This window comes from Neopsephotus bourkii, unplaced genomic scaffold (genome assembly GCF_033783945.1).
Source record: "Neopsephotus bourkii isolate Nb327-2 ecotype Australia unplaced genomic scaffold, CSIRO-AGI_Nbou_v1 NB_5, whole genome shotgun sequence".
Lineage (NCBI taxonomy): Eukaryota > Metazoa > Chordata > Aves > Psittaciformes > Psittacidae > Neopsephotus > Neopsephotus bourkii.
The window spans coordinates 995,610-1,023,314 of NW_026900522.1; the positions used below are offsets into that span (position 1 = coordinate 995,610).

General features: G+C 45.4%; 1 protein-coding gene across 1 annotated transcript; it reads left to right on the forward strand.

Annotated features, from left to right (window-relative positions):
* Nucleotides 1-673: 673 nt before the first annotated feature.
* On the forward strand, nt 674-27,695 carry LOC133219033 (myosin-3-like). The gene is made up of 40 exons (XM_061366056.1): nt 674-935; nt 2,719-2,767; nt 3,254-3,465; nt 5,482-5,625; nt 5,708-5,864; nt 6,882-6,909; nt 6,991-7,099; nt 7,607-7,699; nt 8,090-8,153; nt 8,235-8,333; nt 10,515-10,618; nt 10,699-10,837; nt 11,279-11,397; nt 11,598-11,747; nt 12,155-12,325; nt 12,971-13,280; nt 13,447-13,523; nt 14,586-14,673; nt 14,766-14,883; nt 15,148-15,271; nt 15,359-15,495; nt 15,571-15,826; nt 16,002-16,244; nt 16,581-16,757; nt 16,838-16,983; nt 17,070-17,160; nt 18,126-18,515; nt 18,623-18,749; nt 20,999-21,117; nt 21,614-21,810; nt 22,087-22,270; nt 22,501-22,666; nt 23,256-23,380; nt 23,571-23,879; nt 23,965-24,168; nt 24,296-24,421; nt 25,688-25,858; nt 25,951-26,055; nt 26,131-26,226; nt 26,350-27,695. Exons 3-40 carry the CDS (start codon nt 3,262-3,264, stop codon nt 26,536-26,538), a joined length of 5,856 nt encoding a protein of 1,951 aa, XP_061222040.1. The 5' UTR covers nt 674-935; nt 2,719-2,767; nt 3,254-3,261; the 3' UTR covers nt 26,539-27,695.
* Nucleotides 27,696-27,705: the final 10 nt, after the last annotated feature.

Below are 27,705 nucleotides of genomic sequence, written 5' to 3' on the forward strand. Positions count from 1 at the left end.
GTGTGGTGCTCAGCAGATGCCAGTGACTAGTTGGCACAGGGACAACCTGTAGGTCACTGCTCACTGCTAACTGGTTTCCTGCACTCTGCTCCCAACTGGGCACCTGAACCAGGGAGGGAATATGGGAAGAGTGGTGTGCTCTGCCTGTGTGTGCTCTTTGCTCTGATCCTACAGCTGGGTACGGGGAGCAGGGTCCATCCCCCTTGCTTTAGGCATGTCTGGGAGCAGGAGAGGCCCTGTCTGAATCACACCGACAGTTCAGTATCAGGACAAAGCCCCAAGCTGGTTCTTGGTGTGGTGTGTCTGGCCGTTTGCAGACACTCAGTACATCCACTGTGCCGAGTTCAAAGGACCGATCGTGGGGGATGCTTGCTAAAAAAAGCTTTCCCTCATCCTCCAGGCTTAGGGGGATTCTAGGAATTCATGGTTCATGAGCTATGGGGCTGTAGTGTCCATTTTTAGTGACCTTAAATGAAATTAAGGGCAACATGGAATATGTTTGTCAAAACACTAGTGACAATGACACTCCTGCAAGGCCACAGGGTCAGCTTTCCTCGGGCAAACACAAGCAGGGCCAGCAGTGTCTGCAAGATGAGCTAACGTCCCCCATGTGGCAGAACCAGATGCCCCAGCGTGCTACAGTTGGGAATGCGCTTTGTGGGGTTCGGGAGCTATTTGGGATGGGCTTCTGGCTTCACACAGGTCTTGTGGGCTTTGCTCTGGTGAGGGGAGGCTGGTGCTGCAGCCTTGGATGAGTGGCCAGGCAGTGCACAGGGTAAATGGGTGCTCCTGGGCAGTGACAGAAGGTGACCAAAGCAGGCAGGATGCCTCGGGGTGGAGGAGACCCTTCTGCTCATGAACCAGGAGCTACTGTCAGTGCAAGCATGAAGCTTCCCATTGCTTCTGCCAACTGCTGTCCTGCCCTGCTTTACGAGGTGAGCTCAGTTTGTAGCCATTGCCTGTCTGCTCTGTGCAGCCAAATAGAGCACTAGGGACTGGAGGACCTCCACTTAAAGCCCACCGTAGCCCAAAGGCAGTTCATGCCCTCTGCAAGACTTCATGGATCAGCTTTGCCAGAGTAAGCATAACTCAGCAGAAGCCTGACTGTGCTGCCATAGTCATGGTGCTGTGCCTTGGGATGGGAGAGCTCAGCTCTGGGTGCTGCCTGACCCTCAAACTCTCCTGCTACTTTTTTTTTTCCTTTTTGCTATATAAAAAAATTTGCTGCATTTTTATAAAATAAAATTATAAAAGAAAATTTTTCCTACATTTTTCTTTTTCTCCATGCTAATTCCCACTTTTTTTCCCCAGTGCTTTCCAGGGCAAGCACATGGGCTGAAGTCGATTTAGTAGTGTGGTAATGGAAGCCTCTGGCACAGCCCTGCTTGGGGAGGGGACAGAGGGGTGTCCAAGCCTGTGCTGGCCATGCCTTGCTGCCAGTCCTGGGTCTGTGCTGCCCAAGCAAGAGTTGCATTAGTGTAGTTATCCTTGCACAGCCTGTGTCTCCTCAGACACAGTTCTGCCTTTCCCCAGGCACTGCCAGGCCTACAGCCCCAGGGACTCACATGGACATGGTGCTCAGGATTGGGCAGAGCTCACCTGTCCTAGCTGGCATGCAACGGTGGCTGATGCCCAGTGTTTTGGTGGCTACTATGTCCCCTTACCAATATTCTCACCTGGAATCGCAATCAGCTGTGTTTAGGGAGCTGACAGCACTGTGTGACATGGCTTCCGCAGCTCCTTTTGGCAGCAAGGGTAGTGAACCTTCCAGGCAGCCAAAGTGGCTCAATTTCTGTAGCATATACAGGGCATGGAATGCATGAAATATCCACCCCTGTGACACTGAAATCCAGGAAATAAACTCTCCAATCAGAATGACAGGTTAGACCTGCCTAGATTTGGGTGTCCTTTCTGATGAGCCTGTATTTTGCCATGGTTTGTCACATTATGCTCCAGTCATGGCCTTTCCTCCCATCCTCCCTGATCCGTACAGTGATGGGAAAGCCACAGGAATTGCTGTAATTGATTCTGCGTGAATCCCCATCACCTTTTTCCCTTCCCTTGGCCTTGCCCTCCACATCACGTGTAGCTGCTTCGCATTCCCTTCCCGCTGTGAACGCTGCCCAGGCACCCCAGGAGCAGCAGCAGTGGGGCAGGTTCCTTCTGGACTATCATGTCTTTGACATCTAGGTGAGAGCAGGGAGGAGTGAAGTGCCATCTGCAGTCATAGCTGCCAGGAGAGCATGTTTCCAGTAGAGGACATCCCACAACAAAGAGGTTACAAACCGCAGTCAGGTCCCAAAGCTACTAAACTTGGAAAAAAAGAGCAGCTCCTTTCTTTGCATACTGTATATGGCAGAAAATGAACAGGAATTGGTGAGCAGGCAATCCCTTCCTTCCAAATATAGGGAAGGGGCCGAGCTAAGGGAAGGGGCTGAGCCTATAAAAGCTGTCAGGGAGAAAGCCCTTGTTGGTGCTTCCTGATCTCATGGGCATGTTGTGAGTGACCTGCAGAGGCGTGGAGAGCTCCTCCAGTGCTGCTGTTCCCCGTGCTTAGAGGTTTGTGAGGCTGTAGATTCCTCACTGGGTCATTCCTTGGATAGGGAAGGACTGGTATCTCTGGTCCTCAACTGGAGTGGTTGCTTGCAGTAAGGGAGGAGTATTGGGCCATCGGGTTGTAGTTTAGCTGGAGTTTGACCTTTCCACTCTCTCTTTCAGAGATCAGAGATGTCAGCCTGTTCCTTCCTTCTGTTGACTGATCCTTAAGGTGAGCATTTAAGGCATGGAAACTAACAGCTTGCCCAGACTGGCTTGAGCTGGCTTTTCCCTTGCATTCACTGTGAGCAGGTCCCCTTCTTCCCTCTGCATGATCCGTTCTAACAGACCATGGCACGTGTCTGTTCCTGCCTGCTGCAGCTGTGCACCAGAGGACTAGGACAGGCACCATGTTAAAAGGGAGTGGGGGAAATCGTAAGTAAAGAACTGGAACTAAAACGAGCTTCAGGGCCTCAGTTTTACTAAGGACTATGTGAATCCTTCAGAGATCTTTCCTTTTAACACATCCCCAGGGAACCCTCCTGCTCCTTCAGGCATGGATCCCCTTTCACTGAGGCCGTGAAGGGTGGCAGCTCTTTGTTGCTTGGTGCATTCCAGCTCTGAGAGGCAAATATCTCCCTCAGACCTTGCAGCACACATCTGAGAGGTGGGAAGGGTGCTCTGGGAGGGGCCCACCACAGCAGGGTCTGTCTTTCAGCTCCAGCCATGAGCAGAGACGCTGGCATGGAGGTTTTTGGGGAGGCTGCACCGTACCTGCGCAAATCAGAGAAGGAGAGAATTGAAGCCCAGAACCAGCCATTTGATGCCAAGACCTACTGCTTTGTGGCTGACCCCGAGGTGGTGTACACCAAAGGCAAGATCAAGGCTGCACAGGATGGGAAGATAACTGTTGAGACAGAGGATGGCAGAGTAAGTGCGTTCCTCCTGGTCCTCCTCCTTGCCCTGCTGAGATGTCTGATAGGGAGGACAAGGAGCACAGAGTTAGGCTGGCTCAGGCAAGACATCTACCCTGCCCTACCCTCTGACTGGGACCAGCACAGTTTCCAGAGGAAAGCATTGCTCAGGATCCTGGGATGAAGGTGTTCTTTGGGTAGTTACTCTTGCTTTATGCTTCAAAGATAAGGCAGTGCTCAAAACCAGGTTTGGTTGTAGCCTTGCAAGTCCTAGCATTTTTCACCCACTGCTTTTAACTCTTTCTCACGTATCCCCTGATAAACTTCTTCCTTCACTGGTAGCAGAGCAGGCATCTACTTCGAAAGTCCCTTTGCTTGTGAAATGTCGCTGGCTGCAGTCTCCTAGAGAAGCCTCCAAGGTGTTAATCTTGCAAAAATGCTGGCAGGTCTTAGCAGCTCATGGCCTGATAACTGCTGTGAAAACAGCTGCAGCAGCCCAAAGCACCCAGCGTCCTGGCAGTAGGTGCTAAAAGCTTCTTCAGAAAGCAAGTAAAGAATACAGCAGCCATCCACTGGTTCAGCCCAGCCTCCAGCAATTCCAGCTATGTGACAGAGCAGAGCCTGCACAGGCACCTGTGTGTAAGGACCTGCTTTCCTGGGGGCTGGGTCTTTACATCCATTTGAGGGGTTTTGCCTTTGTAGTGTCCTGTGGGCAAGATTTACATGGTTTAAAATTGGAGTATGTGTGTAAAGTGCTTCCTTTCCTCTGCAATGAGCAGCCTGCTCATTTCAACTTATTTTTTTCACAAGCAAATATTAATTCTTCCTCACCATAGCCAATGGCTCTCTGCTATTCCTGACTTTGTAGACTGCAAAAGTGTCTCCTGGTCACTGCTAAATCCCAATCAAGTTATGCTCTCCTCATAGGAAAGCTGTTTCATACATGTGACCATCTTTGTTTCTCTTCTCTGGAGCGTTTACACTACAACTATATCCTTTTGAAGAGGTGTGCTCAGTAACAAAAGAGGGAATGGACTGATGGACACATCCTATGTAACACTCTCTTCTTTTCTCTCTTTCTTTTCTAATAATTCCTAATACTTCAGAGCTTCCTGCCCTCTTCTGAAGTTCAGGTTGGAGATAAGGCAGAAGCTCTTCCCTGTGAGGGTGCTGAGGCGCTGGCACAGGGTGCCCAGAGAAGCTGTGGCTGCCCCATCCCTGGCAGTGCTCAAGGCCAGGTTGGACACAGGGGCTTGGAGCAAGCTGCTCCAGTGGAAGGGGTCCCTGCCCATGGCAGGGGTTGGAACTGGGTGAGTTTTAAGGTCCCTTCCAACCCAAACCAGTCTGGGGTTCTATGAAATGACAGCAGGATTTTCAAGCTCCTTCATTCAGTGTGCCTGAGGTAAGCTGCTGCCATCAGTGTACATCTGCTTTCCTGTACATCTGCCCGCTGCCCCCACAGCTAGAGGCTCTGGTAGTGTGATGGGACATCACCTGCAAGGAGAGCAGGTTTTGGTAGAGCTAGAGCCTTTGCTTAACTAGGAATGGTAAGAGGCCAGAGTGGAACTATTCTGTTCCTAGGAAGGATTTGCTGTTGATGCCTCTTGTTCTTGTCCTGTGCACAGTGTCTTCAGGCACAGTGAAGCGTTAAGTCTTGGAGGATGAAAGGTAGACCAGCCATGAGCAGCCCTGCTCCTGGCTATTTCAGCTATGAGCAGCAGGGACCTGAAGTTCATAAGCAGCAACAACGTGTAGAAAGATCTGGTCCAGCACAAATGCTGTCTGTGTGTTTGTAGCAATTCCAGGACAATAAATTGACATGCTGTAAATTTGCCCGTGTTGTAGAATTCCTGGCTGGCATCAGTGTCTGCCCTGCAATAGCTGTGATCTCATTTTGCACAGTGAAGCAGAAAGAAAACTATGAATTAGAGCAGCCTGACAGATGTTATTACTTCCCTGTGCCTGTGTCTCTGTGTATACAGGGAAGGAGCATCGAGAGATGCTGAGTCAACTCTTTCTTTCTGAATTACAGACACTTGCTGTCAAACCTGATGATGTCTATGCCATGAACCCACCTAAGTTTGACAGAATTGAAGATGTGGCAATGTTGACTCACCTCCATGAACCTGCCGTCCTCTACAACCTCAAGGACCGCTACAGCTCCTGGATGATCTATGTAAGTTCCCTGTCCTGGCAGAGGAGAAAATCCAGCTGTCAGGAGATGACTGCAGTGACTCTTCCAGTTTTGTTTCCCACAGACGTACTCAGGTCTCTTCTGTGTCACCGTCAACCCCTATAAGTGGCTGCCAGTGTACAGCCCGCAGGTGGTGGCTGGCTACCGAGGCAAGAAGCGTCAGGAGGCCCCTCCACACATCTTCTCCATCTCTGACAATGCCTATCAGTCCATGCTGACTGGTGAGTGGATCTAGTTTGACCAGACTCAGAGCAAAAAGGCTGTGTCAGAAACACTGCTCCTGCCAAATGCCATTCCTCACCTGCCATGGGCTCAGCTGCCTCTTCCATCTCTTACAGTGTGCTACCCCAATTCCTTGTCATGTTGCAGATTGTCTGCTTGAGCTCCCAACTGATGTACTGTAGAATCTGATGTGCTTATTTTATCTGTAGATGATGCAAACCCAGCTCCACGCAGTTTTCCATGTCTCCAGAATTAGGTTTTTTATTCTTGAAGTGCTTTGCTGTTGTAGTGCACATTATCTGTATTTCTGGTCCAAGTACTAAGCTAAGCACCATAACAGGAACCACTGCAAAGGGCAGTTGCAGTTGGATAGGACACATTATCTGGGAAGTCCTTAGCACACCAGCATGTGGCTTTGTGCAACAGCAGGTAGGTTCAGAACAGAGCTGGAAAAAACATTTTTACCAAAATACATGGATTTAATTTGAATCAAGTCCTGGCCCTTACTAAATTCAGGCTGGATGTGAGGAAAAAATTCTTTAGAGTGAGGGTGGTAAAACCCTGTATGGCTTACCCAGAGGTGGTGGATGCCCCATCCCTGGAGTCATTCAGGGCCAGGTTGGATGTGGTTTTGGGCAACCTGATCTAGTTGAAGATATCCAATGCTCATTGCAGGGGGTTGGATTAGATGAGCTTTGAAGGTCCCTTCCAACCGAAAGTATTCCATGATTCTATGATTCTAAATAGTAATAAAGAACGTTATTCTTTATGTTAGTAAAAAGTAATAAATAATGGTAAAGACAGAAGCAAAAAGGAGAGTGCAGGGTGGAGCAAAAGTGGAGAAGACATAAAGTGCAGTGCAGGGAGGGGAAGAGAGAGGAGAAAAAGACCATGCATCTTTTCAGTTTTGCTTGTAGAGGTTTTGTTTCTTTCAATTCAGTGGACACTCAGGGTTGCCAGAGAACCAGCACTTTTCCCTACAGCTTCTCTGACTGCAGGCATTTTTCCTTTGACAGATCGTGAAAATCAGTCCATCCTGATCACGTAAGTACATCTGCCCCTTTGACTTCTGTCTCCAACAAAAAGGGGGCAGATAATTCTTCACTCTGTGCTTTCTTTTGGCAGTGGGGAGTCCGGAGCAGGGAAGACCGTGAACACAAAGCGCGTCATCCAGTATTTTGCCACAATTGCAGCGGGTGGAGACCTAGCCAAGAAGAAGGAGTCTTGGATGAAGGTGTGAGGAAGAAGGGCTTGGCAGAGGGGCAGTTGGGATGTTACCGACTTGTGGGTGAGGGCAGCACTTATGACAAACATTTACCCCAAAACATCTTTCATTAGCTTCAGCCACCCTCTCAAAAGGCAATAAAACCAGGGGTTGATGTGCAGTTGGAACCACCAGAAATACAAGCTACCAGAGTGGACTGAAACCAGGCTGGTGGGTTGGTCTCCAGGAAGAATCAGGAGCTCCAGTTTCTTCAAACAGACCACTCTATCCATGTGGCTAAAAGATGAGAGCTCTGACCAGGGGGGAAATCCTGAACAAGAGGAAAATGAATTCTTTACAATTTAAACACATTGCTGGTTCTTGATGCTGTAGTCAAAAAAGATGCTGTAGTAAATCTGTACAGCTGAAATGAAGGGCAGGTGGTTGCACATGTAACAAGGTGAATAGCAGTATGGTCACTTCTTCCTGTCACGTAGCCCTGGGTGTTTCTTAGTAGTTATTCACCTGTTTTCACAGGGGACACTCAAAGATCAAATCCTCAGTGCTAACCCACTGCTGGAGGCCTTTGGGAATGCCAAGACTGTGAGAAATGACAACTCCTCGCGCTTTGTGAGTCACTGTGTTTCTCTCTGCCCTCCTGCATTTCTAACCCTGCTTGCTTGCTTGTTACTTGCAACTGGGAGCCACTGGGCTGAGAGAAATGTTCTTGCTGACAAATTTCTTGGTTGTTTGTCAGATGATAGAATCTCAGACTGGTTTGTGTTGGAAGGGACCTTAAAGCTCATCCAGCTCCAACCCCTGCCACAGACAGGGACACCTTCCACTAGAGCAGGTTGCTCCAAGCCCTGTCCAACCTGGCCTTGAACAATTGGGCTGCAACAAACTGTGCCCTTTATCTATCTTCTAATTCAGACTGATTTGGCAATGCTGTGACTGAGATTCAAGAGCGAAAAGAACCTGGGAATGCTGCACTGACCACTACTTTTGTCTGCTTGCCAGGGTAAATTCATTCGTATTCATTTTGGGACCTCTGGAAAACTGGCCTCTGGTGACATTGAGACCTGTGAGTAAATGATGGGGTCTTACTGCTTTACTATGAAGTAAAGAAATGCTTGAAACATTAGTATGTACACACATATTACAGACCTGTTGGAAAAGTCAAGAGTCACTTTCCAGCTGAAAGCGGAGAGAAGCTACCACATCTTCTACCAGATCCTCTCCAACAAGAAGCCTGAGCTGCTTGGTAAGGACAGCCATCCCATGGTGACATTTCACAGGAAAATCATTTCTCTGAATATGCCAGTTCAGTGACACAGGATCCAGTGGCACCGTGTGTCACAGGCATCCAGCTTCCCCTTCAGACAGGTGCCTCAGGCTGTGTGAAGCACTGAAGCTTTGTTCATGTTCTTATTTGTGTCATCTGCATTCCAGCATCATTCATTAGAGGGCTGGAGCACCTCTCCTATGAGGAAAGGCTGAGCGTGTTGGGGTTGTTCAGTATGGAGGAAAGAAGACTCTGGGGAGACCTTAGAGCAGCATTTCAGCGCTGGAAAGGGGCCTGTGAGGAAAATAAGGAGTGACTGTTGCAATAGGATGAGGGGTGATGGGTTTAGACTGAAAGAGGGAGATTCAGGCTGGATGTGAGGAAAAAATTCTTTACACTGAGGGTGGTAAAACACTGGCACAGGTTGCCCAGAGAGGTGGTGGATGCTCCGTGCCTGAAGACATTTCAGGCCAGGCTGGATGTGGTTCTTTGGCAACTTGATCTACCTGAAGATGTGTCTGCTCATTGCAGGGTGTCGTGGTTTAAACCTAGACTAGATGAGCTTTGAGGGTCCCTTCCAAACCAAGCTATTCTATGAATTTATTCTATGATGCCTGGGTTACCAAAGCTGCACACAGCACTGTTCTCTGTGTAACTGTCACACTAGGGTTTACTCCACTTCCAATTTATCTTTGCTGGGTAAGTTCTTATGCAAACTGTATGCAGGTGAGGTGCAGCAGTGGATATTTACTCTCCCTTACACTTTGCTGTTCTTGCTGGTGTGGAAATTCCAGCATACATGGACCAGATCCTGTGAATAATCTTCAGTAGAAAGGTCAGAGTTCTCTGGGTGCAGGATGGGCACATACCCTGGTCTACAAACCACCTATCTGAACTCTCCGTTGTATGAGCAAAAGTTCTTCCTGTTCCCAGCATAGCCCCTCCATCCTTTTCCCCTTCCCACTGCCATGTCGTAGGATCATAGAATAGTTAGGGTCGGAAAGGACCTTAAGATCATCAAGTTCCAAGCCCCCTGCCATGGGCAGGGACACCTCACACTAAACCATCTCACCCAAGGCTCTGTCCAACCTGGCCTTGAACACTGCCAGGGATGGAGCATTCACAGCTTCCCTGGGCAACCCATTCTGTGCCTCAACACCCTCACAGTAAAGAACCTCTTCCTTATATCCAATCTAAACTTCCCCTGTCATACCCTACCTATGCCCCACATCTATCCCAATCCTTTTTGGCACACACTGAACTCCTGCACTCCTCCTCCCTTCACTCTGCCCTTCCCTCCTAACTATCCACAGAACAGTTCCCAAGGTGAAGTTCCTACACTCATCTTCCCACTATGTCTCCTCCTGATGTTACCACATCCCTCTTCCCTTCCCACAGAGACTGCCGTGTGCTAGGGGGCTGTATGTGTGTACAAGCACACAGATTTATCTTCAATGTGTGGAGGGCTTCACCTCCTGCTTGCAACCCCACTGCACATATGCACACCTTCACTTCTCTTACTCTACCATAGGATTGGGGGCTGAAAATAAGTTGTGAATTTTGGCCTCAATTTGTAATACAAAACAGAGTAATGGGTTTAAACTTAAACAGGGGAAGTTCAGGTTGGATATAAAGGAAGTTCTTCCCTGTGAGGGTGGTCAGGTTCTGGCACAGGTTGTCCAATGAAATGGTAAATGCTCCATCTCTAGCAGGTTGGACAGAGCCTTGGGTGCCATGGTCTAGTGCGAAGGATCCCTGCCAGTGACAGGGGGTTGGAACTGGATGATCTTAAGGTCCTTTGCAACCCAAACCATTCTGTGATTCCATGATTCTATGTCATATGAGAGGATGAGCATGTGCAAGTCTCACTTAAAATTATCTTTCTTAAAGCTGTATTTGGATGTCCCTTCTTCCTTGTCTGCCAGTGCTGACTGTTCAGCTCCAGTTCAGAGCATACTGAACTGGTAGGACTGAGAAGCTTTCCGGGACTTTCTGTTCACCCAGTGGAAGGCAGATGAATGCCTTTACTCTGTCTTGTCTCTTAATAGAAAACTAAGAGCTTGGGGATGCAAAAGGGAAAAGAGCCTGTGAAACCTTGCTGAGCTGTTGTTCCATATTCACTGCCATGATCTGGCTCTTACTCCTTCGTTTGCCTTTCAGAGCTGCTCCTCATCACATCCAACCCATATGACTACCCGTTCATCAGCCAAGGGGAGATTTCTGTGGCCAGCATTGATGACCAGGAGGAGCTTGTTGCCACAGATGTGAGTACCTTTAGCAAGGAGAGACAGTATCATTCTTACTATCACCACCACTATAACCAGCTGATCTCTCTGGCATGCAGGCAGCCATTGACATATTGGGCTTCAGCCCTGATGAGAGAATGGGGATTTACAAGCTGACAGGGGCAGTTCTACACTATGGAAACATGAAGTTCAGGCAGAAACCACGTGAGGAGCAGGCAGAGCCAGATGGCACAGAAGGTAAAACCTTCGTGGCTTGGAGAGACTTATTTCCAACTGTTTTCATACTGTTTTTCCCTAGAAATGCAAGGACTCTTCTGGGAAAGAAGTTCTTCCTTGATGAAAATGAAAAGGACGTTCAACCGTCAACTTACCACCTTGTACAGTCACTTTCTGCATTCACTTTACTCCCAATGGCTCTGCTGAAGGACCCTGTGCTGGGACATGTTATGGTAGTGCTGCCCAGTTTCTGGTTACACACCCAGACTTGATCTGCTTGGGTGACATAGCAGAGAAGCGACTTGAAGGGAAAAACACTGTTCATAGAATCAGAATAGTTTGGGTTAGAAGGGGCCTTCAAAGCTCATCTAGTCCAGCCTCACTGCAATGAGCAGGGGCATCTTCAACTAGATCAGGTTGGTCCATCATCAGTACACTAACTGGTTTTGTATTGCTTTACAGAGGCTGACAAAGCAGCATACCTGATGGGCCTGAACTCGGCAGACTTGCTGAAAGCTCTGTGCTATCCCCGGGTGAAAGTGGGAAATGACTATGTCATGAAGGGCCAAACAGTGCATCAGGTGGGTGTCAGGGAGCAGCAGGGACCACATTTCCCTAAGAGATGGGAGTGGATGCAGGTCACAGCTGAGGATGGTCAGGACCATTAAGGCCTATAGTGCATTCTGTGGGCTGAAAGCATTTTTGCATAGTGAAGGGCTGTTTTGCTCTGGTGGTGCACTAGCAGTGCCCTGACAGAGCTGTGTGAACCATGTCTCTGCAGGTGCACCACGCAGTGAGTGCCATTGCCAAATCAGTCTATGAGAAACTGTTCTTCTGGATGGTGATGCGCATCAACCAACAACTGGATACAAAGCTTCCAAGACAGCACTTTATTGGGGTCTTAGACATTGCTGGCTTTGAGATTTTTGAGGTTTGGTTTTGCACTCTTTTTAAATGCATTTTTCTGCTTGTTTGACTTTTCTGACCTTTCCTCTTCCTCACCCCAATGCAGGCCCCAAGAACAGGGCAAATCTCTGAAATGACTTCTGCCTTTGTAGGTCTATAACCACTACATAACAGAAAGGAAACTGCAGAAGCAAAGCTATGAAGCTCCATTCCCACAGAATCTCTATTTAGGGTCACCCAAAACCATCACCAGTGCAGACTTTATCAACCATGCACAGCACTTTTCCTGTAAGCCAGGACAATCCATGATATATTCTTTACACTGTTACCAAAACCCTTCAGGGATATTCTATCTGACCTTGCCTTGGTAATTCTATGAAATAATCTATTTGTGTCAGCTTAACAATATTAAAACATTTACTCAAATATTAGTTCAACAGCTTTGAGCAGCTGTGCATCAACTTCACCAATGAGAAACTGCAACAGTTCTTCAACCACCACATGTTTGTGCTGGAGCAGGAGGAGTACAAGAAGGAAGGAATTGAATGGGAGTTCATTGACTTTGGGATGGACCTGGCTGCCTGCATTGAGCTCATTGAGAAGGTGAGTTTTTCATGCAGTGTTTGCAATCACAGAGGTCAGAACTGGAAGGGATCCTCGAGCATTTGCACCAAATGCCTTCAATGCAGTCTCTCTGTGAAGCTTCCAGGTCTCCTTACTTCCTCCCTTCCTTTAAACCTACCACTTATGACTGATCATCCACCAACTGGAAATGTATTCTGCCTTCTAAAAAGACATTGTTTTTTTTTTCTCTGTTCTGCCTGTCTTACACACCATTGCAAGTTATCATTCCATTGTCATATTTACCCCACTTCTCTTCTGTCTTTGCATATTGGTTCCTCTTCAGGGTTTCCTCTCAGTTAAATTCAGATGTTAGAAAGCCTCATGTCTGACTGCTTTTTGCACCTTTTGGATAAGGAAGTTGCTGCAGATAATCCAGAAAACTGCTTCACAGTTTTTGCTTGGCTTTCTTAGTTTCCCAGCCAATGTCTGGGTAGTTCAAAACCCTACTTACAAAAATCTGGTGCTTTTGAATATCTTGTCAGCTGTTCATAAAAATCTTTGCTTCCCTGCAAACTTCCCAAGTTAATTCTGCATAAAATACTTCCAGTACTTTAACTTTAGCATTTCTTTATATTATTATAGCTTGAATTTTTCTTATTTGAAAACACTTTTTTCTCTATTCAGCCCATGGGCATCTTCTCCATCCTAGAAGAGGAGTGCATGTTCCCCAAGGCAACTGACACCTCTTTCAAGAATAAGCTCTATGACCAGCACCTGGGCAAGTCCAACAACTTTCAGAAGCCCAAGCCTGGCAGAGGCAAGGTTGAGGCTCACTTCTCCCTGGTGCACTATGCTGGCACGGTGGACTACAACATCACTGGCTGGCTTGAGAAGAACAAAGACCCTCTGAATGAAACTGTTGTGGTGCTGTATCAGAAATCATCTATGAAAATTTTATGCAACCTTTATGCTGATTTTGCTTCCATAGATGAAGGTAAGATCAGAGAATCATATCTCCTGTCTGGTGTTTCCAATTGTATCACCTGACTTGAATCAGTGTTAAGTTAGTATTCATGCTCTATGTATTAGATGCACAATTATAGTGCTGTCAAAGGGATCTACAGCAGTACCTCAGTTGGGACTGTCATCTCATTTTCCAGCTGAAGGTGGTGGGATTAAGAAGAAAGGAACCAAGAAAAAGGGCTCTTCCTTCCAAACTGTCTCTGTACTCTTTCGGGTAGGTGTGTTCTCTGGCACAGCTTGGGCCAGCTGCAGAAAACACTGAGAAGGCAGTATTGTCAGACCTTCTGCAGTAGGTCACCATTTCATCTTTCTCTGTTGCCATACAATGTTGTGGAATGTTACCTTTGGGATCTGGTAAAGCTTGGTTTGGATTCTGCTTTGCTGATGAGGTCCAGTGGTGGAGAAGGGAATTCATGTGCTTTGATCAGGTTGCACAGTTTCAAGACAGCCCAAAGGCTGTTTTGGCTTTGGTGCCAAAATAGTTTGGTTTTTGGTGTTAGTATCTTTGCTGATAACAACATCCTGCCCTTATATGGCTGCAACTGGCTTCTTCCAGGATGTGCCTCTTTGAGTACAGGATGTTGTATGGCAACCAGTGCCTTGTAGTCAGTGTGAGCAACACAACTTACATATTGCAGCTCCTCAATGTTGTTGTGACATGTGTATTCTGGAGTCAGGAAGAGACTTAGCCCTTCCTGGCAGGATGATGAGTGCTGCATCCTGCTGGCAGTGACATGGGCCATATATCATTATTGCATGAGAAGATTAAAGAAATGCAATGCTCATAAAAACTATGCTGCGGAGCAGGTGACTTCTGATGTCATAGACAAACATTGATTTTGTGGCTCAATTCTCTTTTGAATACACATAGCTAATATGTGTATCTATATATACATATAATATCTCTCTATATATCTAAGAGAACCAACAAATGAACCCGTCAATTAATTTGATCAAAAGTTTGTCTGATCAAGAAAGACCACTGTTGGTATCCAAGAACATTGTGCATTTCTTTCCATCCTTCTCCTGTTTAATAGCTCTTATAATTAGCTTCTAACCACTAAGGGACATCTTTTCGTTTTAAGACAGGAGGCAAGTTTATCACTTGTATCCACTGTTAGTAGCTATTTACTGTGCTAATGCCTGAACAGGATTGTAGAATATTCACTAGAATAGTAAGAAAAAACTTGTGAAGTTTCATTTTCCATCAGAGTCAAATTATACTGAGATACGTCTTGAAGTAAGATAGAGATTGCAAATGATCTCTTTTTCACAGGAAAACCTAAATAAGCTGATGTCCAACTTGCGAACAACCCATCCTCATTTTGTGCGTTGTATCATTCCCAATGAAACAAAGACCCCAGGTAATTCACACAACAAAGATGAGAAACTGGCAGGAAGACCAATTAACCAATGCTAGAAAAGTCAGTCTTATTCCCATGATGTTCTGTCCCAGGCCTGATGGATCACAAGCTTGTTCTGCACCAGCTGAGATGTAACGGCGTCCTGGAAGGCATTCGCATCTGCAGGAAAGGATTTCCTAACAAGATACTATATGGGGATTTTAAACAAAGGTCTGTAACTTCATTCTTGTATTTGCATTGAGCCCAATTCATTTGAGAGAAGAGACTTGCTAGACTTGCTAAAATCAATGATGTGGTTTTTAGGAAAAGAGTGTTTTGTTATTTAACAGCTATGGAAAGTTGATCTGACCTGCTTCTTACTGGTTTGCTATTGAAGGCTGGAGGTACCTGTACCTTCAAAGTGAGGGCTGTTCTTGGAGCATCCTGTGCCCTACCATGAGACTGATGGTTAAGCTTTTCCCTTCATTTTGTCAGATACCGCCTTCTGAACACTGCTGTCATTCCAGAAGGCCAGTTTATGGATAACAAGAAGGCGTGTGAAAAGTTGCTGTCTTCCATTGAGATAGATCATACTCAATACAAATTTGGACACACTAAGGTAATATTTTTTCCCCCACAGTTTGAAATTATTCACTGCATTCAGATAGAAGCCCAGCAATGACTGATCTCTGTTCTTTCCTTGCAGGTGTTCTTCAAGGCAGGCTTGCTGGGTGTCCTAGAAGAGATGCGAGATGATTGCTTAGGAAAACTCATCACGCAGACACAGGCTTTATGCAGGGGATACCTCAGGAGGCTTGAATTGAAAAGAATGGTGGACCACAGGTGTGTGTCTTCTGTGAGGTCTGCTTTCTCAAGATGTGCTTTTTTCACAGTACTGATGGATCGTTTTGATTTCAGGGAGTCCATCTTCTGCATCCAGTACAACATCCGTACGTTCATGAACGTCAAGAACTGGCCCTGGATGAAGCTGTACTTCAAGCTAAAGCCCCTTTTGAAAAGTGTGGAAACTGAGAAAGAAATGGCCATAATGAAGGAAAAGTTTAAGAGAACAAAAGAAGAGCTGGCTAAATCAGAAACCAAGAGAAAAGAACTGGAACTAAAAATGGTGACTCTGGTGCAAGAGAAAAAGGCTCTGCAGCTGCAAGTACAGACTGTAAGAAATTTAAGACCATTTTTGGCTCCTCAATTGCATTAGTTTTGTCTGAGTGTTCAGGAAGGGGCTGAATGGAAATCGTAGTATTTCGTGTCCCAGTTGCAAAATGAGCACATGGTTTCTGTGTCAGTTCCAATGTGTGACAATGAAACATGTGTCTGTTTTCTGTAAAAAGGAAAATGAAAATCTGGCTGATGCTGAAGAAAGATGTGACCAGGTGATCAAAGCCAAATTCCAGCTGGAAGCAAGAATAAAGGAGGTAATGGAAAAACTGGAGGATGAAGAGGGGATAAATACTGATCTGGCAGCCAAAAAGAGGAAACTCGAGGATGAATGTTCAGAACTGAAGAAAGATATTGATGACCTTGAGTTAACATTGGCTAAAGCTGAAAAAGAAAAGCATGCCACAGAAAACAAGGTACTTTTTATTTCTGCTATTTACATGTTTATTAATAGTTGCTGTGTATGTAGATAGGATGTGGAGGTGCAGTCAACTTGAACAATAATATGATCTATGGGCCTTGTGCAGAATTTGGTCACCTCTGTTGCACAGCCAAACCAACCTGTGAGCATGCAGTAATGCATTAAAATGCAAGTTGAGTTGCTTTGTGGCTTCAGAAGGGTAATATGCAAGAAGAAAGGCTGTATAGTTTGACCATGTAGTCTAGCAATGAGTTTATTGCCTTTGTGTGATCACTAGCCTATGGAAAAGCCAAAATTATTAGTGACCTTCAAGTATTTTGCCTTACAATAGGTTAAAAATCTAACTGAAGAAATGACAGGTTTAGATGAGACTGTTGTGAAGTTAGACAAGGAGAAGAAGGCCCTACAGGAAGCCCATCAGCAGGCACTGGATGACCTTCAAATTGAGGAGGACAAAGTTAATACCCTCACCAAAGCTAGGATCAAGCTGGAGCAACAAGTGAACAATGTAAGCATGTTCAACACAAGGAGAAGAGGCAGATTCATCAGTCATTCCATCAGCCATCCTTATATATGTTCATGTTACAGGTTGAAGGATCTTTCGAGCAAGAAAGAAAAGTTTGTATGGACCTTGAACGAGCAAAGAGAAAGCTTGAAGGAGACTTGAAACTTGCCCAGGAAACCACAGTGGATCTGGAGAATGATAAACACCACTTAGATGAAAAATTGAGGAAGTATGATTAAGAAAAAGCAACAAATTTATCATTTGGTTTTTCTCTGGACCTGTTTTATCTTTATTGAAAGAACATTTTCTTCACAGGAAAGACTTGGAATTTAATGAGATGCAAACTAAAATTGAGGAACAGCAGAGTTCAGGTATTCAACTCCAGAAGAAGGTCAGAGAATTGCAGGCAAGAAACTTTCTAGCTCTACTTTTTTTGCTTGTTTAAGCTGCAGTAGCCTGAAAAATGCTTGTCCATGGTTGGTAACGTAAAACCTCTGACTTAGCCACAGTAGTTGCCTCAATACACTGTAATAATTTGCTCCACAGAAGTGAGGTGGGTTAGCCCTGGCTGAGCACCAGGTGACCACCAAAGCTGCTCTATCACTGCCCTCCTCGGCTGGACAGGGAGAAGAAATACAGTGAAGGCCCGTGGGTCAAGCTAAGAACAGGGAGAGATCACTCAGCAATTATCATCATGGGCAAAACAGACTCCACTTGGGGGAATTAGTTTCATTTATTACCAATCAAATCAGAGTAAGGTAAAGAGAAATAAACCCAAACCTCAAACACCTTCCCCCCACGCCTCTCTTTTTGCCAGACTCAACTTTACTCCCATTTCTTCTACCTTCTCTGCCACAGCAGCTCAGGGCCACCGGCAATGGGCCTTCTGGTCAGTTCATCCCACACTCTGCCACTCAGGGGAGGACTCCCCTGCTCCATCATGGGGTCCCTCCCATAGGAGACAGTCCTCCATGGACTTTTCCAGCATGGGACCTTCCCATGGGCTGCAGTTCTTCACCAGCTGCTCCAGGGTGGATCCCTTCCATGAGGTGGATCCTTCAGGATCAGACTGCTCCAGTGTGGGTCCCCCACAGGGTCACAAGTCCTGCAACAAAGCTGCTCCAGCATGGGTTCCTCTATCCATGGGGCCACAGGTCCTGCCAGGAGCCTGCTCCAGCATGGACTTCCCACAGGGTCACAGCCTCCTTTGGGCATCTGCCTGCTCCTTCGTAGGGTCCTCCATGGGCTGCAGGTGCTTATAGTCTCCAAAACAGTGGCCTTGTACTCTACTATGACAATTATATGTTAAACTAAGCACTGAATTGTCTGTTCCCTTATTTATTCCTGATGTGCTGTTTCCTTGTTATACAGGCTCGAGTGGCAGAGCTGGAAGAGGAGACCATGAGTGAGAAGGCAGCGCGGGCAAAGGCTGAGAAGCATTGCCATGAGCTGTCGAATGAACTTGAGGGAATCAGTGAAATGCTTGAAGAGGCTGCGGGAGCCACCACTGCTCGAAGTGACCTCAACAAGAAGCGTGAGGCCGAGTTCCAGAAGATGCGTCGTGACCTCGAAGAGGCCACGCTGCAGCACGAAGCCACGGCTGCTGCCCTGCGCAAGAAGCACGCGGACAGCACTGCTGAGCTTGGGGAGCAGATCGACAACCTGCAGCGAGTGAAGCAGAAGCTGGAGAAAGAGAAGAGTGAGCTGAAGATGGAGATTGACAGCTTGGCCAGTAGTACAGAGACCATTACTAAGTCCAAGGTGTTTCTTTATAAGCTAAATGCTTGCATTGGCTTTGTTTCTGTCCGTGGGAGGTTAATACATTACAAACACACATACACAGATTCCACTTTCTTACTCCCTTTCAGGCTCATCTGGAAAAATTGTACCGCACTCTGGAAGACCAGATGAGAGATATGAAAGCCAAATTTGAGGAAAACCAGAGAAACATGAATGAGATGGTGATCCAAAAAGCTCAGCTTCAGACAGAGTCCGGTAAGGAAGGCACAAAGATCTGCTGAGGGCACATTTTTTCCCATACCCTCTAATGTGTACTGTGAGACTTATTGTACCCAGGGTGCTCATTCTACTTCCAGACTCATTGTTATAGGCACAGACAGCATTAGAAATAAATCCAAGGCAGTGAGTCCATGAGGGACACTTTAAAGTTCATATGCCAATTGCAAGCATTATTTGCTTAGGTGACTGATTCCTAGAATGATGTGACATAACTGATTCCATGCAGAGGCACTGGGAATTCAGGACTGTCCAAAATGACTTGAGTAACCTCTTAGAACTGCAGTTACTCCTCCAAGAGTGCACATATTCACTGTGTGTACAGTATCTCTGTGTGTGCTACCCTCATGAAGTTTGTAACTGCTCCCGTGCAGACTTGTTGCAACAGTGAGTGTGATGAGCATGAATGCTCCTTGGTCTGGTTGACTGCAAGGTCAGGCATCTCAAATTAAAATGCCACTGAATTGACTTAAACTAACCTGAATTTTAAGGATTTTACACAACAGCAGGTCATGGAGTGCTGACATTTGCTGTTCTAGCAGCTGAAGCACAGAGCTACACCTGCCATGAAACCCCTTTTTTATATGAATTCATATGGATTTATGTGAATGAGCTCTATAGCCACATCTGTATGTGGATGGTAATACAGTTACAAGGGAATAACATGGCAAAGAGTGCATTGCATGTGAAAGTCTCCCAAAATCTGTTAATTTCTGGAGGCTAGTCGTTCTGATGAATCCACAAGAACTGCCAAACTCAGAACACTTAAGACCTGTCAAATCAGCCCAAAGCCACTGGCAAACACCATCAACAGCATCAACAGTGGGTTGTATAACTGGGACCACATCCAGGAGGATTGTGGCTGCTGTATGCAAAGACTACAGCATTAAATATACCACTTGATGAAACCAGGAGCCCCTTAGGGTCTTTTTGACTAAGTGCTTCTGAGCAAAGAGCTGGGTTTGACCTTCAGGTATTGCTCCTACTGGAGAGATACAAGTGAATGTGTATGTGAGCGAGCTGTGAAAAAATGCATACCTGTGCTGTGTTCAGAGTTGCCTGGCATTAACAGCTCAAGGCTAATAACTGTAGTGACTTCATTAATAAAAGGTGTTCAACTAGATACTGGTTGTCATCTGTGACTCCCGCATCTCCATCCCTTAACAGGGAAAAGGACACTTAAACATCTTCTGGTGGAGAATGTCATGTGGGATTCACAGACTATAACCACATTCTTCCTTATTTTCTTCTGAGCAACCTTTCTGAAGTGATCATACTTACAAGATGATGCTATAGATCTGACCAGTTTGTTGTAATGTCATTGTGCATAGTGCTCTGGGGGACTCTTAACAAAATGGAAAGCTTGACAAAACTCTAAATTGGCTCAGAAAAAGACAATTTTAGAGGGCTACAAGCAAACCCAAGTATTCTAGAGGTGACAGCATGGACTATACTTCTCCAAGAAAGGAGATATACTTCAGCCCACAGGACAGAGGGTGATGTAGAATAAATGTTTTCCAGTTCTTGTAAAGCTTATGAAGTGAAACTTCAGGATATATAAAATTATAGAATGGTTTGGGTTGGAAAGGACCTTATGATGATCCAGTTCCAGCCCCCTCACATGCCTCACACTAGACAATCCTGTTTATGGAGCACAGGTAGCTGTGGTCCTCTGGCAGCAGCAGTGATGAATCAGGTTCCTTGTAGCACTGGGTGCCCAAATGCTCTGCACTGTATATTGCAAATGCCTGTGTGGGGAAAAAAATAGGCAAACCTATCTGGAATCAGTTGTGGAGATAGTACAGGATATTACTAAGAAGGTTTGAAACCCTAGAGAAATTAAGTGGTACGCACTTAAATAATTAAATTTGAGAGAGCTGTGGATTAAGCATGCATATATGGAGTCTGAATGAACAGTAAAGCTCATGACTGAAGCAGAATAGGAGTAATATTGAAGGACATAAGTGTCAGTTATATCTGTCTCATTTCATTACCAAACCCTGCATTGCTCTGAGGATAAAGATGACATGGTAAAAAAACATACACAATGAGAATGGTAAAATAAGAATGGTAGAAGTATATACGTAATGGTAATAGGTGATCAGATAAAGCTGCAATGTGTGATTTCACGTCTGTTACTGATTATTGTTATGCATTATTATATATTATACCTGTTTTCAGAATGTTTCATCCTGACAGTGCTGAAAACTTGTCTTCTCCTGTCACAGGTGAACTGAGCCGTCAACTCGAAGAGAAGGAAATCATAACTGTGCAGCTGGCCAGGAGCAAGCAGGCAATTGCACAGCAAATAGAAGAGCTTAAGAGGCAGCTAGAGGAAGAGAGTAAGGTAGTGCTGACCACTGAGCACATGCTAAGGCTTCAAAATGAATCAGGGCCTCAGTTCACTTAAGAAACACTTCTGGGAGTTTGTAAGTAATTTTGCTTACAGCCTACCCCAATAAAGTTACCACTGGGCAGGATGTGTAGAGAGAGCACCGTGTTCAAGTGCTTTGCTGAGGATGTCCCTGACATGTGAAAAGTGGTTTCAGTCTTGGTGAAATTTTTTAACTTGAAAGCAAGGGTCTATGTGATTTCTTTTGCTTCTGTAGCCCCAGGGAAAAAAAGCTACAGCATATGCCAAGGTGAAAGCACCAGCCTTGGTCTTTGTCAGTGGTAGAGCTGAGAATTGGTTGCAGCCGAAGATAGCTGCCTGAACACTGATAAAACTCTGGCCATTTGTCTTCTGCCCAAGCTGCAGTGACCCTATCTTTAGTGTGCATTGTGAGGGTGTCACCTGCTGGTCACAGCTAACATATGTACATGATATTATGGGTAACTTTTAGGCCAAGAACGCCCTGGCCCACGCCTTGCAGTCTGCTCACCACGACTGTGACTTGCTCCGGGAACAGTATGAGGAGGAGCAGGAAGCCAAGGGGGAGCTGCAGCGCACCCTGTCTAAGGCCAACAGCGAAGTGGCCCAGTGGAGAACCAAATATGAGACAGATGCTATTCAGCGCACGGAGGAGCTGGAGGAGGCAAAGTACGTGGTAGCTGAACTGAGCTGTCCAGATGTTATGTACATTGTGCAGAACATAGACCTACTTATAGTAGCCTGACCTAAATTATTCTATTGGGGTTTGTATAGGCACTTAATGAAAACAATTACTTCTGATACTGTACTCAGGAAATTATGTTCATAACTATAATGTTGGAACTGGATGATTCTAAAGTCCTTTCCAACTCCAACCATTCTATGGTTCTATAATAATACAATGATTTTCTGAATCATATGCTTGTTTTCTTTATATTCCTTAAGGAAAAAGCTCTGTCAGCGTCTCCAGGAAGCAGGGCAGCAAGCAGAGACTGTGAATTCAAAGTGTACATCCTTGGAGAAGATTAACTTGAAGTTGCAGGGGGAGGTGGAGGATCTGACAGTGGACAGAGAGAGAGCAAACACTTTGGCTGCTGCCCTTAACAGGAAACAGCAGAACTTCGATAAGGTGAGGAGGGAGCACAGTATTTTTTAAGCCTAGCCTTTCTAGAAGGCCAAACTAATACTCCTCACTTAAGTCAGCACTGAAATCGAATTGAGGCTAAATTAGAAGCTCCTCTGGAGCATAGCAAGGGGGATTTGCCCTGTTTTCAGAGACTGTAGGGTTTATCTAGTACAGAAAATAACCACAAATAACATTTTCTGTACTAGCAGGAAATGAAACACAATGTCTTTCAGGTCATGGCAGAATGGAAGGGAAAGTATGAGGAGAGCCAGCTGGAGCGGGAAGCTCTCTCTAAAGAATCACGCTCACTAAACACGGAGCTTTTCAAAGTGAAAAATGCCTATGAGGAAACCTTAGATCAGCTTGAAATGATCAAACGGGAGAACAAGGCTTTCAAACGTAAGTGTTTGGCTCTGGTTTCCCATTAGCTCTCCACAGTCCTACCACTGCAAGCCATGCTCTACAAGCGTGCTCGTGGCTGCCAGAGGTACATTAAGTTACAGGACTCTCTCATTGCTATTCTCTCTATTTTAATGGAGAACATAAATGTCTCACCAGAAGTTGTTGAGCAAGTAAGGAAAGTGATTAAGCAAATAAAACCAATGTCCTGGCTCTCCATTATCTACTGCAGAGATGTAAGATCAAGGGCATTTAGGTGCTGCTCCCAGGTAAGGATGGTGCCCTCAAGAGGCCTTGCAGCCTGTGAAAGTAAATTTTACAGATGAACTGTGAACATATAACAACAAGACCCTGATGGCCTACCCGGAGATGTATACACATGCAGATACCTTCCAGTGTAAGGAGGGCTATGAAACCACACTGATGCCCCTGTGTGTATGTTGTTGTGCATGAATTGGCTGGATCTGGTTTTATCTGTACATATGTACAGAACTGTGTACACATGCACATCTGTGCATTGAACACAGTCACAAAGCAGAGAGTTCAGCTTCTCTGGCTGCCCCAGGCTGATGTCATTCTCATCACACAGAGGAAATAGCTGATCTGACTGAACACATTACTGAAAATGGCAAAATGGTTGGAGACCTCGAGAAAGCCAAAAAACAAGCTGAAGTAGAAAAATCTGAGCTGCGATTAGCTCTGGAGGAAGCAGAGGTGAGTTAGTTGAAATACTCCTGGGAAAAGCAGACAGCAGTCTGAAGAGCTTTCTGTTCTCTTTCCTGGGCAGTGCTTAAGCGCAAGGTCGACTGCCACAAACTAGGAGTTTGTGTAAGTCACTGAGTACCATCACAATGATGGTGTTCTCTGAACTGTTGCTTTTGTGTTTGGTTTTCACTGTTTAAAGGCAACTCTTGACCATGAAGAGGTGAAAATTCTTGGCATCAACCAAGAACTGACTCAGATTAAATTAGAAATCAACAGAAAGATTGATGAGAAAGATGAGGAGATCAGCCAGTTAAAAAAGAACAATCAAAGGACTGTTGAGACAATGCAGGGTGTTTTGGATGCTGAGATCAGGAGCAGAAGTGAATCCTTAAGGCTGAAGAAGAAGATGGAGGGAGACCTGAACGAAATGGAGATACAGCTGAGCCATGCCAACCGCCAGGCTGCTGAGGCACAGAAACACCTGCAAAGCATCCAGGGAGTTCTCAAGGTCCTGGTTTACCTTTCAGGTTGATTTATTTGGAAGCACAGTGTCCAAGAAATTCATTAGGACAAAATTGGCTCTTTATATTTAGGACACGCAGAGGCAGTTGGACGATGCTCTGAGGACACAGGAGGACCTGAAGGAGCAGGTGGCCATGGTGGAGCGCAGAGCAGACCTGTTGCAGGCTGAAGTTGAGGAGCTACGGGCAGCCCTGGAGCAGACGGAGCGGTCCAGGAAAGTGGCTGAGCAGGAACTGATGGATGCTACTGAACGTGTGCAGCTCCTCCATACCCAGGTGTTTACTTTGCTAAGGAAGACATAATTTTGGGGTCCAGAGATTCATAAAGTAATAGCAATTCATAGTCTCACTGTGTCAAAGACCAAATACAAACACTTAAAGCCTCCCTTTTTCTCCCTTACAGAATACCAGCCTTCATAATACAAAGAAGAAGCTTGAAGCTGATATGGCACAAATCCAAACTGAGGTGGAAAACATTACTGATGAAGCAAAAAATGCTGAAGAAAGAGCAAAGAAAGCAATCACAGATGTGAGGATGTTACTGTGCTTTTCTCTTTGAATTTTTGGGGCTTCCCAAGGCATTGCTGCAGGGAGTTAATGTAAATGCTCTTGTCACAAGTTGGACAAGGAAAAACCAGTCTGTGGGCCTGGTTGAAGAGGCCCTCAGAGGAGGATAAGAACAACAGGGAACTTGTCCTGCTGACAGATGAGTTCTTGGGGCTGTTGTCATCGTAATGAACTAAACCCACATTTACTTAGTCTAAACCAGACTTGTCCAGTGCTGCATGAGTATGTCAACCACAAAATAACCTTGCAGTATTGAAACCAGTAAAGTGGGTAATGAATTTAAAGATTTATCTTTTCCAAATCCTACTGAAGGATTTTTCAATTGAAAATTGTGAATTTCCATTCAAAACTGGTCCTATATGCTCCTTTGAAAGGCCAGTGAATTCCAGGCCAGGAAATAGAGCTGATACCCAACCTGCTGATGGTTTTTGATGCATAGGATCAAAACAAACTCAAGAGTTAAAAACATTTGGAATTAAATAGAAGGAAAACTTCTCCATTTGCTAATGAAAAAGCCCCCCATTTTTATTCTCTTCTAATTAAACAGAAATAGAACATTATAATGAGTTAGACACATACATGTACAGCTCAAATTTAAATGCTGTTATTTCATTGTCACAGTTTTCAATTTAGACTTTTTAATGCATTTTGCTGCCAAAGCAATTTGCTGCATTTTACATTATTTGTAAGCAACATTACTCTGTATTTCACTAAAACACTTCATTTGATCCTGTGGAATCAAATGTTTGAGAGCAAAATATGTCCTAGTTTTGTCTTAAATAACATATCAGGTTTAAACTGTTTTCTGCACTGTAACACTGTCATCCAGGTCATCATGGCAATAACAGGGCATGCACTAAGGCACAACACAGAGATTCCATCATATTGCACGTGTGTTATGCAGAGAAGCCTCTCAGCTGTGCCATGTACTCTCCCAAGCTTTGCTGTGGCTGTTGCTCTACCACAGGGCACCTGTGTGTCAGTGAAGGTCACAGTAATGACCCTATGCTGGGCTGGAGCATTTACCCTTTCTTTGTTCCAAGCTCTGCTTGTGCAGTGAGGAAGATTTTCTCCTATCCTTTTCCCTGCTATTGCTGCCACTGTCATGTCACAAGGCAGGAAATGTGGTGACAGGATCATTAGGAACTGGTAGCACATCTTCACATAGTACACAGCATGCACTGTTCTTTCCCATGCTTCCAGTTTCTTGTGTCATCTTCCTTTGAAGGCAGCCATGATGGCAGAAGAGCTGAAGAAGGAGCAGGACACCAGCGCCCACCTGGAAAGGATGAAGAGGAATCTGGACCAGATGGTGAAGAACCTGCAGCACCGTCTGGATGAGGCCGAGCAGTTGGCACTGAAGGGAGGAAAGAAACAGCTCTTGAAGACAGAGGCCAGGGTGGGTACCAGTGCTGAACAATGGTGTCAAAGATGCCTTTCTTCTCTAAGTCTTACGTGAGGGCTCAAGCCAGCTGTTGGTTAATTCACCAGATCCGGGAGCTAGAGGCTGAGCTGGAAGAAGAACATAAACGATCTGCAGAGGCTATGAAAAACATCCGCAAATACGAACGGCGTGTCAAAGAGCTGACTTTCCAGGTGGGTGTAAAGAGAAAGCAGTTCTCCTAATCTTTTTCTCCCAAGGATGCATAATTGCACATTCCCTTTCTACAGAATGAAGAACACAGGAAGAACATGATGAGGTTACAAGATTTGGTAGATAAACTGCAGATGAAAATCAAATCCTACAAAAGTCAAGCTGAGGAAGCTGTGAGTCACTAAATGAAGCAAAAACTTATTCAGCATTTTCTAGGGCTGTCAGTTTAAAAGTTATCTCTGTGTGCCAGCATGTTGTCAGGGGGATTTTTAATTCCTTTTGTTTTGTCATTTCAGGATGAACAAGCCAATACTAATCTCTCCAAATTCAGAAAAGCACAGCACAAACTGGAAGAGGCTGAGGAAAGGGCAGATATTGCTGAAAGCCAAGTAAACAAGCTCAGAGCTAAAACCCAAGCAGTCCCTTCTGCAAAGGTAGGCAGGTTGTGCAGTCTGTACTGTTTGCTCAAGCAAGTCAAGCAGTAGATTTATGCCTTGCTGGTGGACATAGCCATCACTCCGAAAGTAGTGTTCTGGAAGGAAGGGCTTTGAGGAAAGGCTGAGAGGACTGAAATTGTTCAGCCTGGTGAAGAGAAGGCTCTGAGAAGACCTTATTCTGGCCTTTCAATATATAAAGGGGGCTTATACGAAAGACAAAGAAAGACTTTTTACCAGAGCCTCCAATGACAGGAGACAATGGTTTTAAACTGAAAGAGGGGAGATTTAGTTTGGACATCAGAAAGAAACGTTTTACAATGAGAGTGGTGGGACACTGAACAGATTGCCCAGAGAAATTGTGGATACTTCACCATTGGAAATGTTCAAGCTCAGATTGGCTGGGGCTTTGGGCAGTCCGATCTATTGAAAATGTCCCGGTCTATGGCAGGAGTTTTGAACTAGATAACGTTCAAAAGTCCCTTTCAACCCAAATGATTCTGAGCTATTATGATTCTGTGAGTGGCATTTCAGGCTCTGGTGCCTGTTGGCTCATGAGCCTTCTGGCTTGTTCCATTCCATTTGTTTCAGATTTAAGAAGCGACCTCATAAAGTGACAGCAATGAGAGCCAACCTAACTCTGAGCATCCCTAAAACAACTTTCCTGTGGGCCTTAGGTAGAATTAATGTTCTGATTAAGTAATATGCAGCAGCACTGTGTCTTCAGCTGAACTTCCTGGGCAGTTGTCTATATCCGGCTCAAGACTGGTTGCTACAAGATCCAGAGCCTGTTTTCTAGTGTGATCTGAGCAGGTGTAACACCTGACTGCACATATCTAGGAAATGGACAACCTTGGCTCCAGGCTGCCTTCTGCTTCCCCACAGCATCCTCTTACTCGTACAGCATTTTAACTCTAGAGAGATGCTATGGAAGACATGCTTTCTCCTGAAGGCTCTGTCCTGACACATGACAGACAATGTTAGTTCTACCAGAGGATGGTGTGCACCTTTCACTGAGTCCCTTAATATGATGTTCCAGTATAAAAGGCTTTGATGACTCAGTGCTTATAAGGTTATCTCACCAAGACCCCAGGAGAAGCACTTGGAAAGCTGAGTCCAGTCCTGAACAAAGTTTACAGACATGAGATTCCCTTATACAGGGAATGCTGAATCTCTAGTTGAATTGAAAGCCTGACAGGGGCAAGATTTCAGATGTCT

Coding starts and splice junctions, on each gene's coding strand:
- LOC133219033 (XM_061366056.1), top strand. CDS start 3,262: ATGAGCAGAGACGCTGGCATGGAGGTTTTTGGGGAGGCTGCACCGTAC. Junction 11,748..12,154: donor CTGGCTTTGAGATTTTTGAG/GTTTGGTTTTGC, acceptor CTCAAATATTAG/TTCAACAGCTTTGAGCAGCT. Junction 22,667..23,255: donor GGAGAACAAGGCTTTCAAAC/GTAAGTGTTTGG, acceptor CTCATCACACAG/AGGAAATAGCTGATCTGACT.